This window comes from Dromaius novaehollandiae, chromosome 4 (genome assembly GCF_036370855.1).
Source record: "Dromaius novaehollandiae isolate bDroNov1 chromosome 4, bDroNov1.hap1, whole genome shotgun sequence".
NCBI lineage: Eukaryota > Metazoa > Chordata > Aves > Casuariiformes > Dromaiidae > Dromaius > Dromaius novaehollandiae.
In genome coordinates, this window is record NC_088101.1 from 36,733,210 (window position 1) to 36,746,118 (window position 12,909).

Consider the following 12,909-nt stretch of genomic DNA (forward strand, 5'->3'; position numbering starts at 1 on the left):
GAACTAAGAAACAGTTATGAATGTAAAATATTGTTAAAAGATGCAAAGGAGCTTCTTTTCAGAATGAGCAGGAAGTGAATATGAGAAACAAGTATTGAGCTAAAATATTCCTGTTTTCATGAGACAACTGCAAATTCAAGAGAAATCAATGTCAAAATTGTTCTAATACTCATCAGTATTACTTATACAAGAATGTATGGTTTTGTGCATGTTTCTCCTATCATGCAGTTTTTCCACTGCAAAGATAATACATGCAGGCTCTTACAGACCTGTTATTTTACATCTCTAGCACAGATTAGCAGTCATCTATTTCACAGTACCTTTTGAAATCTTCCAAATAAGCACTTAGCTGAGTAATATATATATATATATATACTTTAACTAAATAAACCTTAAAAGAATTTTCTGTTCTCAAAGACAGTCTTCGGGAAATCACTATGCTTAACAGTTAAACTTAAAAATGAGAAATTTTACATGACTAAGCACCAAAATTAAGTGCTAAGATCCCAGAGAACTGTGCACCTGAAAAAAACAAAGTAAGGGGAAAAAAGATGCTATACACAATGTATGTGCAGTAACTTCCTGAAACTTTTTGGCAGACCAGTTTGTTTATCCTAATTCAAATATGAAGTACTGAATTAATACACAAAGACAGTATTTTTTTTTCCCCCCAGACACAATCCTCTGGGATCTCATCATTTAAAAATCAGCAGCCTTCACATGACTAAGCACCAAAAGTGTTACAAAAACAAATGTACTTGCACAGATGTTGAATACCAACGCAATACATCTACAAGTGTTACGAAACACAACATAGAAAAGATTTAAGCTGGATTTAGAATGGTCACTGCACTTGTCTGCAGTAATACTAAATATCAAAGAGAAAGACACAAAGTGTAATAACGAGCTTGTATTTTTGTATTACCTTTCAGGCGTGATTAAATCTTATTACTCCATTAGCAGTGGTTGAAGGGTTTACCAGTTGCACTCTCCCTTTTAATATACTCCCACCTTCATCATGAGTCACTGTTCACTCTCTCATTCTTACTGCAGATTACTTTTTTCCCCACACGATAATAAAAACATATCCATTTTAAAGGCCCAATGATCCAATGATTCCATAGATTAGTTTTAGAAAGCAGCTAGAGAAGCATCTGCAGAAGCACAACTACAGGGATGGTAAACTGGCAAAAAAGTAGAAACAAAATGTCAGAGTACTTTAACTTCAGATTCAATTTGCTGTTGATACAAGAATAACATGTAACTACAATCTTAGCTGCTGCAGACCTGAGTACATCTTAAAATTTAGTAAGAGATTGAGGAATAAGGGGACCAATAACCAGAAAAATCTAGAATAAACTTTTCTGCCTAGAGATAAAAATGCAAGGTGGTACATCAAAAAAAATACAACTCTGCTTCAAACATGTGAATAGGAATGTACGACTTCTTGGCACAGCATTATATAATCCACTGGACTGACTGAGACTTTGTGAAAAGCATCAGTTCAATCAGCTTCTGCTGAACAGAAATTCTGCTGTTGATTCAACCTTTACATGGCAAGGTAGAACATCATTAAGGTACTCCTGAAACAACTGAATCCACATTTAACAGAAAACTCAGGTTAGTCATTGACTTCTCTAAAAGGTCCATTAGCAGGAAAAATACATTTTAATTATTATCTTCCTTAAAACTGTGGAGTTAAACCAAAGGTCAAAACTGTTCAACAAACATAGCTTACTTCGTTAAGTATATAAAGGTTTTCAATAGCTGTATTCTCACCCTTCTTTGTCAGCCTTTCATTTCTTCTCTCCCACTGTCTTCTTTCCTTCTCTGGAGAAGGTTCTATCATTGTTTGGTCAGCCACCACAAATACAGTGAAACAAACCATGAGGAATGATGCCGGTGCATTCCTAAGTCTCCTCCTGTTGTACTACAACTGTCACAGCAACATAAACTACATTCAACATTTCTACATCGTTCTATATACTATACTGAGTAGCTTGGAAAGTTCCATTTCTCCCTCATTTGATTATCATATCCTTTGCAGTTACACAGAAGGCTAGATCCATGCAGAGAAATATTAAAGCAAGAAAAAAAAAACACAGAAAAGGATAGAACACATTACTTACCATAAGCAAGGACAGATGAATATGACAGGTAATATCTTTAAACCATGCCTGTTCAAGCTGAACACTCTTTAAAAAAGAGGAACTTTGGGGTAAAGGAATAAACAGCAGCAATATATAACCAATTATTCCCATGCATGATCATTAAGTAAAGAAATCACCTGGAAAAAAAGACTAAGCATTGTATTAGATCAGTTATTGATTTCAGGTAGCAAATATGTTTTTAACATGCCTGGGTTTTTTTGGTCCCAGATAGCACAAGAACACCTGCAGCCTCCAAGCAAAAGTAATGAGAAATTAGAGACTACAAAATACTGTAACACAAGACTATTTTTATTTCAAAAGTATACAAAGTATAAACGTAAAGATATAGTTACATTCAAGAAAAACCTGGTTTTAAATATTAGAATATTTAAACAATGATAGTCTCATCAAGAAAAATTCCTCTTGTTGTTTCTCATTAAGAAAGTTCATCTTATAGAGCGATACATCATGAAATCAATTGTTGTACATCTAGGAAATTTACCAATAGAGCTCTCTTCCACTGGGGTGTACACTTTGATTTGCCTCATGTGAGTGTCTCTTCCATTTTGGTGATTAGCTAGAACAGCAATCTGAATCATAAACGTGCGAATAGGCTTCTTATGAGTATCTGTTAAAGGAACATGAATCCAGCCACTTGGTTCCACTAATTCAAGTTGCTGCCAAAGACAAGACAAAAAAAGCAAAGCATTCAGGAACAATTAACGTACTTAATATAAAAGATCACATACTAAACATGTTTCATAGAACAGAGTCTCATGGGTCATGTTTTAGTTATTTTCCAAATGAATTTGAAATAATACAGTTCAAGATTCACAACTAATTTACTGCTGTTATAATTGCATACAACTCAATTTGAATACAGTTGCATTTGCTTTTGCCTTTCAGAAGCTGCCCTTCATTTTATGCTCTAATCTCAAAATAAAAATGTGTTAAAAAAAGACAAAAAAGACTATAAATTCAATAAAACCATACAGTACTATTTTGATCTTGTTGCTTAAGTAGACTAGTCAGGAAGATGAGAGAAAATACGCATCTTTAAAGTTAAATCATTTAAACAATCTGGATCTATCCAGTCTGAACTGAAACACGCTAGAATGACTTAGATTTGGACATAAATCCATACGAAGTTTTGGTTTTCAGAAGTCGTTGCATTATTAGGGAAAGCAGGGAAGAAGAGGAGGAAGGTGACATGAAGGAAAATACAGGATAGCTTGCAGGCTTCATTACACAGGTAATTGCCTATGTGTCAAGACAGATGCCTGGCCAATTAATATTCCTGCACACCCATTTAACTGCATCCTAAGGTCCATTTTATCCTGATTTTCATACAAGAAGGGCAGTATGATTAATTTTTCCTTTTTTCATTCTAATGCTACAGAAATTGATGTCAAATCAAACAAGCAATAGAATTTTAACTCGAATTCATGTCACTGACATGTCAGCAGACTGAAATCAAGCTAGATGTTATGCAGAAGGGTGGTAACAGCTTTTATCTATTACCCAACTCCAAAGCACAGCTCAAAACACATGTGGAAGAGCACAAAACTCAATACAAGTATTGGAAAAAATCAGTTCTCTACAAGCAAGTGGATTTCACACAGTAAGCAAAGACTGCTCCTCTTTGCACCCTGTTTCCTCTGTGGAAGATCTATGCTTTGAGCAGCTCAAAATTCCCATCTTTCTCCTGAAAACACTGCACAGCAAACATCCTGTCAAATGCTTAAAAAGCCTTGCCTTTGTTAAAGCTCTCAGAAGACCCACATGATGTCTGTTTCAGAAGCAATACCAAGCACTGTGAGCGAGTGACCCAAGAGTTTTTGTAATGTTCAAAAGTAAGGGAGGAAAGGAGGGTGGAGGGAAGGAGAGAGAGAGACCCAGACTCCTCCACCTTAAAAGAGGCTTCTCTCCACTGCTACAGGCTTTCCAAAGCATTAAATTCACTAAACCTAGCAGCAGAGCATATCACTCCTGGAGCAAAATGGAGTCATGGTCTCTTGAGGCCTCTAGACTCCCAGAAACACTGCTTCGCTGCTTTGTTGTGTAACCCTGCCCCTTCATAAAACCCTCAGATTTTTTTTTCTTTTTTTTTCCCCTCCTCATATTACGCTTCAGGCAACAACTGGCTTTACAAAGTGAAATAAGTGATGTACTGTTGAAGCAATCTTACATAGGGAAATTTACCATGGTGAGGTAGCAGCCAACTGTTTAGAGCAAGTATTCTTTCCATCTCCACACTACATAGGAAGGACAAGATTCACAATAACAAATTTTATTCAAGTAGTACTATGATAAAAGGCTTACAATTTGGGAAAGAATTAGAGAGGTTATAGGTAATCAAACTTTCAAAGATCAAAAATTTTTGATGCATTCCATACGGATCTAAGCATGATTAACACAGTACAAAAATACACCACTTTCTACAGGTGGACATCCTCAGTTTTAGATAGATCCAATTAGTTCAGATTTGTACTCTTTCTTGCTACAGAAATTGCTAACAGCAAAATTATGACTCCACCTCCAGAACCACAAGATGTCCCAAGGGATCAGCAAAATTGGAGTGTTTGTACAAAAGGAAGCTGGATGCATATTACATCCACACAGAAAAAAAATCACACTTATTTTAATGGGATTATTAGGGCCATAAAGAAAAGCACTTGAAGGTTATAAAAGTTGCCAATGCAATTTTACTAAGTCCTCCTTACTGTAATAGGATACAGTACATAAGTACTTTAAGTACATACTTATCAACACTTTGTTTCATCTCTGATCAATGGGAAGTGGCCATATGCTTTATTTATAGCATATTATTTTTCAGTCCTGCTAGAAAGGCAATCGATTTCTTCCTGAGCCTTTCTATAGTTATGGGACAAGTAATTTCTACATCAGTAAGAATAGGGAACTGAGGCACAAAATTTAAATCCAAATATCCCTTAGTTTCAGTTGTCAAATCTGAGACATCCTGGATCTGATTTTTAAAGTTCTTAGTAACAGCATTTTACACGACATGTAGCTCCCATTAAATTCACTTGCAGCTTCAGTGTTCAACAGTTCTGCAAATTCATCTCCAGTCACTCACTGGAATGTACAGAACATATGAGTTGCCACCTATGAACACTGCTATTTAAGTACATCATGTAAAAACACCACGACTAAAGCACAGATTGCTCACAACTCTTCAAGCAGCATTCAATTGTCTTAGTCACAAAGCCATCCTTTTTTATTCCTGAAAACTCTTCTGCTTCACTTGTTGCACATGTTCCAAATTCTGTAACAGATGAAGACATATCCTTCACTGCTCAAACCCTGGACTCATCCTCAAAATGACCCCTTTCGCCATTCCTATCAAATAGTTGCTTCTTGCATTAAGTTGGTGAAAGTCTTGTGATAGAATTAGAGACTGAACTACAATACATTAAGTGCAACAAGTCTGAGTTAGCTAGACTTAAATGTTAAACAAAAACAAAAAAACAAAAAAAACACATGATTTTGGCCGCCTAAATAGCATTCCTATAATGCAACCTCCTCTGGGTGTAATTAAACAGATTTTTTAAAAAAAAAAATCATGCCTACACAGTTCAACAGAATGGTTAAAGCCTTGAGACCCACTCAACTACTAAAGTTTAAAAACAGACTAACAATTATTATCCAGAAGCATCTCCTAGAAAGGGGAAAGGGGAGGGATGTTTTGCCAATATGATGCACATTTTCTGTGACCAAAGTAGTGATGCAGAGATCAGGAGTTCTACTAAAGATTTAGAAGGCTATTCACTCTGATAAAGACTGTTCTATCCCATTTCCCTAAGAGTATGACAACGTGCTCCACTCCATCCCATCAATGTGTCTTTGATCCATCCTCATTTCTTCCTCATCCCTGGCTACTAGTCCTTGTTTCAGAATTACTACCCATATCCTCAGCATTCTCTCTAACGTGATCTAGACTGTCTGGTGTCCGCTTTCACCAAGTTTCTCTGCTTACACGCACGTGTGCTCCTAAATTCCTCCCCTCCAGGTAAGTCAGGTTCTTTCTGCTCCAGGTCCTTCGGTGGACGGGAAGGAAGAGGACGACATGGAATAGGCAGTGGTAGTACAAGACAGAGGTTGCCCACTCTTAGTTCAATGTCAGCAACCAGATCCAGCTATTACAATCTGTGGCAAAAATGGGATGAAATATCCAGCTCAACTCTGCCTGGAGCACTCCCTGTGTGAACAGAATCTAAAGGAAGCTTACTGAGAAGTTAAGAAATTAAGGCCATGCAAGTGGCAATCTTTCAAAGCCTTGTAAACCAGCCTGGAAGTTTGAGTGGAAGTCTGAGTGGATTTTTACAGAGAGGGAAAAAGCACATCCTCGACACAAAGGCTGAACTCTTGCCAAGTTTCAAATCCCTGCCTCAGAGCTTGGGGGCACTGGAACATCAAAGAAAAAGGACACAAGAATATTTTCACACAAGCAAAATAGCACACTTTTCACCAGCCTTATTCTCGGAACAGAACTGTTTTGGCTGAAACTTTCAAAAAATTCAACCCAAAGCAGACATCCGGCATGGAAAAATCTCAGTCTGAACTGAACTTTGGCAAAAGTTATGAAGTAACTAAGAGTTAAGCCTTATAATGGGAAAGGTCATGCAACCTTAAGTACAGGTGGCACTAGCAGCTCTACCTAAAATAAAAACTATATTTTAAACCTGTTTCGGTTGATTCTGCTGTTAACTCCGTTCTTCAAAAGCACTAATCACCTATGTTGATGTTTTACCTTGACTCACCAGCAGAAGTCCATTATGAGGAAATGCCACATTTTAAAGTTTTTTTTCCTGTATTTTTTCCTCATATGTAGGCCATCCACTGAGTAAGATTCAGTCACAATTAACTGTTCTCCAGGAAAGCTTTTCTATTGGCTATGTTACTAATTACCTGTATAAACAAAAAACTCCAGTTTTTAAATCTATATGCGTTTTTACCAGAAAAAGGTCCAAAAAGGGAAACAAAAGAAAGAATTATAAATATGAGTTAAATATTAGTAACTCAGGACAGTCCCTGCAGCTCTAGACTACAATATGCTAAGAGCTTGCTGTTTTAAGTCTGTTTGTAATCTTCTAAATTTTGTGACAATTGGTTGATCAAAAAAAAGTGCATCGAAGTAAAACAAAACAAGAAGAACAAACAATAAAGGGGTAAAAACTGAAATGGAAAGTCAGACTCACCTGTCCTTTGCTGCTGTTATATACTCCTATCTATTGCTTCTCCTGCTTTCTCTCCATTGCTTTCTTATTTTACTTGTTCTCTGCATGCTACAGCTTTATATATGGACATACTCTCACTCCAGTAATCCATGTTATTTTGAAGAGCAAAGTATAAATATTATCATCAACGGAATTTTTCCCCAAAAATTCAATAGCTCTGTTTCATTACTTTCTTGTATAGTCCAGAGGTTTTTACAGAATTCCATATACATTTGGCAAAGCTACTATTGCAATTAATGAGTGTTTGATCATGCAAGGTGCAAATGATCAAAAGATGATGGCCCAAGTGACTTTAGACTTCAGAAAGATGAGAAAAATGTGAGACCAAAACTTTAAGAAGAAACGTATTCTACACTGGTTTTGCTGGCCTCCTTATAGGGTAGGAAATCAAAATCCACACATACTTCTTCCCTCAGTTTAATAAGGAAATTATCAATGTCTTTGCAGCAGCATAATGTTAAAACTATTTGCATTAGCCGCTTAACTAAAGACAGAGCATGCAATCAGTATTAACAGCATGAAGAGGTTAAGGGCAGCAGGTAGACAGAAGCCATCCTAACTAGACTGAGGTAAAGCAGAAGAGATAGGCAGAACAAGATCTTCTGAAAGAACAACAGAGCTAGCAAAATGTTTTTGTCTGCACATTTATCCCCAGTGCCTACTTCTGGACCCACTGCTTTCCCCCTGGGCAGGAGGACTAGTGAAAGCCCAGCTGTGGTCTGTTTGCAACTCTGTGTATTGACGAGCAGCAGTGCACCACCTGGCCAGCCAGCTGGTGCTGCTTCTGAGGATGGCCAAGAAGATGAGGTATCTTCTCCACAGCACTTAACTCTAGCCAACCCACAGATTTCAAAAACATGTTAGGAACTAATTTATCTTACTTATTTGTTTTTATTTGTTAAATTTAACTGAAATCGGCCAATAACAGTACAGGAGAGAGGATGGATACAGTGATCATAAAAGCCACACTTCCGAAATAGATCAGACCCAAATGAAAAACTTGAGTAAAGTTGGACAACTTAGGGGGGCAGGGAACACACTTGTAGTTTGGAGACCATAGAAGCTTGCTTGACAATGGAAGAATTTCAGAGCAAATCACGCTACCTGCAAACAGCAGGAAGCCAACTAGAAGAGAACACATAAGACAGGCAATATAGAAGGCATTATAATCTGGACAGCAAAAAATGACTACAGAATTTCAACATCATGCTACCACCTTTCCCTCACAAAACATGTTTCGAAATATGAAGTAGAACAGCTAGTTTTATTGCTTCTTGAGGTGATTTATTTCAATCTAGTAAGATTTGGCTAGCCTTTCCTGGTTCCTAAATAAACTAATTTTATGTGGTCATTAAATTGAAACAAGGACTGCATAAACTCTTACTATTTTCTTACACAGGGATGTCTTGACTGTAGCAACTCCTTTATGAACTCCCTGCAGCCAGCTGCCTAAAACAGTGTCTATGAATAAAAGATAGTAAAGTCTTCTTACATCATTCCCTAGTCTTTCCCATACCATTCTGGTGTCATACTCGAATTCAATACCTGTAGGCTATGCACTTTACAGCTACATTTTGGAGCTCAAGCACTGAGGAGTCTGTAAATTTTCTGCCCATGAATTAGTTTCATACCCAAGAGTCACACACTGTTGCATCTAAAGGAATGATTTATGCAAACATTTTTTTCTATTGCCTACTTAAACTGAATTTTTGGCCCATTTTCTATGCTCAGTGGTCTCTTCAAAGTAGCATTTAATTCAAGCTGCTTCTTTTACTAGGTTTTTAATACTCGTTTGTTATATTTGCAGTAACAAACATCCTCAAAACAATGCCCAATTTCTACTGCCTTCTCAAGATACCTTTTGTGAAGACAGAGAAAGAATAAAACCATTGCAAGTGTTTTTTTCAATTTGATGACCATTATAAACACATTCCACACTATGTTAGGCAGGGCTCCCAAACTCCAAGGGCATAAGTTACCCAGAATGTATACAAAAAGGAAAAGCAATCTTCGCTTTTTTCCTCTGGAGGAAAAAAACTCTTCCTAAACACAAAGCTGAGAGTTACTGCTACCATTACAGCTTCAGCATGATACAAAATACTTACTTCCCTTTAAGATGTTGGTACCTGATCACGTTTTTATTTTAGATTGTCTGTACTACGAGATCAAAATGACAATACGTATTTCCTGTGACTGCCTCTAAAACACTGTGAAACCAAACAGCATTTAATTTTGCTTCTTCTACTTTTCTCATAAAACTGTCAAAGTTTGTTATATGAATCCTCATTATGTTTCAGACATTTTGGCTATTTTAGTGACTTAGCCACCTTTGAAATTAAAAGTAGTGGCTAGACTCTTCTTCATAAATATAGTTCTTTTCTACATGCTTTACTAGTTCTTTACAGAGTTGAAAAAAAGCACTTTTCAAAGCAGCAGGTGCTTTCAATAAATTATATATTCTTCCAAGTAGAGGAAGATTATATTAAAAAAGTTCCAGAGGAAATAAATACCATTTTCAGAAAAAAGTATTTATCAATACACAGACTTTCTCCAAGGGATCAAATATGGAAAAGACTTTTCCTTGTTTAGCCATGGTTTTCTCCAGCTACACAAATACTTTTTCCACAATGACTGGCAAGAAGAAAGAAGGCAGGCCTTGTCTTCAGAATTTTCTTTCCATAACTGCCATGCCCTACCATGTAGCTACCAGGATTTAGAATCAATAGACTTCTGCATAATTCCAGTATTGAAACTGTCAACACACGAAGTAGTAGAGTTTGGGCTTCAGCCATCAGTTCACTTCGGAAGGAAGAGAACCAGTTAATAGCAGTGATGCACCAGTTCCAGCAAAAAAGTGAAGCAGATCCAAAAGAAACTTCACAAGTTCCAAGTGAGTCAAAGGAGGGACACCACATGAGCAGTTTAACAAGAAACACAGAAACACACTCAAAGAGTCCACTGTGAAAAGCATGGTTCTTTGCTCTAATGAAGCAATGACCACCTAAGGAGGTGACTGTGGTCTTAATCAGTCACCTCCTTAAACAGTCAAGAAATCTCACTTAGTCTATTAGGTAAGAAAAGCTTTCCATTCTTCCAAACAGTAGTTCTTGAAGAGTTTAGAGGAGCTCAGCCCATCTCTCAAGAAGATTCTGTAATTTGGGTGGACAGAAAAAGGGCTATAGAAGAAGCTATAATAAGCAACGAAACCTGCAAATGCTACAGATTCCTATCATACATAAGTGTTTTTTTTTTTTTTTTTGTTCAAATGAGCCATAAGTAGTAATTTTGGGGAAGACTGAGGAGGTTGAAAATGAAAGGTCAAAAAGATCCTTGCTAAATATTCTAAAGAAGCCTTTTCTTTGGTATATTCTGCTAGAGCTTAAAACAGCCCAATGCCTAGATATTAAAAAGTTGTATCTGATTAGAATAAAAACAACTAAACACACAGGCTCAGCTGAAAAACTGATGTTTATTGATACAGAGCACCAAAATAAATATTTGACACAAAATAAATACCTAAGCCTAAAAGTAACATGAACACCAACTAGATTACAAAGACACTGAAAATATGCTAGAACAGCGCTCCATCAGCTCAGTAACACAATATGGAAACACTACAAAAATGCCAAAGTACTTCAGGCAAAATTTTCAAAAGTGCATTAAATCTGATTTCAATTTGCACAGATCATTTTTCAACACATCTTGCTGAATTCTCTCTGAATCATTTGTACCAGTATAAATGGTCAAACGATCAAGTGTGCCAAGTCCATGTACTTAAGCTGGTTGTAAGAGACAATGTATACGTGTCCAGAGTCACTCACAGCTTGTTTTCATTTTACTCATTTCTGAACTGAAGTGGTAAGAAGTCTTGCAAAATTAAATATTCTTTATAAAATACTCTATAAAACAACACTTGCACTTTTGTTTGACATACTAGGCGTTCACAGTGAAAAGTCCTCAAGATATCCTCTGATGGGAAAAGCATCAGTTAATGCAGTGTTACTCCACTATGACTATCTGATCCCTCAAAATGGGATTTGCCAAATTTTAAATACACCTGACATCTTGTAAAAGAACAACAGACTGTGAGGGGAAAAGGACTCAAGTCACACAGGATTTTAAAACAATACTTAGCAAGTAGCATAAAAATCAGAGGATAATATATTTTTAGTTCCAAATTTTACCAATTTTCTATGCAAGTATAGCTGAAAGCTCACAAGCAGTTTTTGTGCATATGAAATCCTATCAATGCATATAACCAGTGCAGACAGAGATCTGCACGAAGAACAGTTTTTTCACACTGTATCAGTGATGACAACCCTGTTTGAAGCTTGGTCTCAAATTAAAAAGAAAAACCACCACACGACAAAAACACAACCAGCAACAACCCTAATCCCCCAACCCCCTCCAATCCAACTCATTGTTTTCCACTTGCAACCTGAGCATCAATACTAGTTCATCATGGCTATCCAACAGAAACCGGGATATGAAGTTGCCAGTGTATATCCCCTTTGGGCATCATCTCAGGGATGCAAAATACTTTTGAAGAACTGAAATTCCCCAAAACAGCATTTATCAGTGTCATGTACAAGTCCTATGCTGGCCAGTGCTCCCCACCCTCCCCCAAAAAGGATCTATTCTCATCTCCTTATAATTTGACACCTAAATTCCTACGGTTTGTGAAAACAATGGAGAAGGCTCAATCATAGCAGCCAAACAACAGTAACTGTGGTTCTTGGAGGTGTTGTAAAGTAAATGGCTACTCTTCAAAAAAATGCATTGATATGACCCAGTGTGGGTAACTAGCAAGCCACATCCATGGTGCATGGTGGGCCAAAGATTAGCAGCTATGATGCTCAAATGGAGACTGTTATACTACCTTACAGAAAAAACACAACACATGCTTGACAGATGTCAGAGCCACACTGCCCACTTGTAGATCAGGTATGTTTCTCAGGCAAGCAGATTGTGCCAACTAAGCCATAATACAATCTAAAATCCATTTACTGAAAGATTCACCAGGCAACTAGTAAAATGGTTCTACTGAATGACCCATTTTGATACTGTTTTATAATCAGATGCTCTGATCTTTACAATTTCCCTCTACAAGAAGAAAAAGCAGGGAACAGTTGGAATGATTTGGTTCTGTTGATACAAAAATGTAGTCTCTTACCCAATGTATTTCTTGATTCAGACAGAACTTTACACCACAACTGGAATGAACTTACGGAAAATATAGCACTGAAATTTAATCCACAAAACTTTAGACAGGGACAGTCAGGTTCTGCCTCATCATCTTCATAACTTATCTCTGAAATATTCCAAGGGCAAATTTAAAAAAAAAAAAAGTCTTGAGAGCACACCAGTTAAGTCTTAGACTGGAAAAGCCTATGGTGAGCAAGTATGCACAAACTTATTGTCAAATGAAAGAAAATAGAATACAACTGCACATATGATGGGACACCAAGACTGTCATGACATGGATCCACATGAAAAACAAT

General features: G+C 36.9%; 1 protein-coding gene across 5 annotated transcripts in view; it reads right to left on the bottom strand.

Moving 5' to 3' along the window:
- Nucleotides 1-2,438: 2,438 nt before the first annotated feature.
- The window catches only part of ANAPC10 (anaphase promoting complex subunit 10), a 42,966-nt gene continuing 32,495 nt past the window's right edge, over nt 2,439-12,909 (bottom strand). For all 5 annotated transcript variants that reach the window (XM_026106179.2, XM_026106181.2, XM_026106178.2 and 2 more), the window contains exon 5: nt 2,439-2,827. In XM_026106179.2, the coding sequence (XP_025961964.1) occupies nt 2,597-2,827 (231 nt within the window). In that variant the 3' untranslated portion in view covers nt 2,439-2,596. The remainder of the gene's footprint in view (nt 2,828-12,909) is intronic.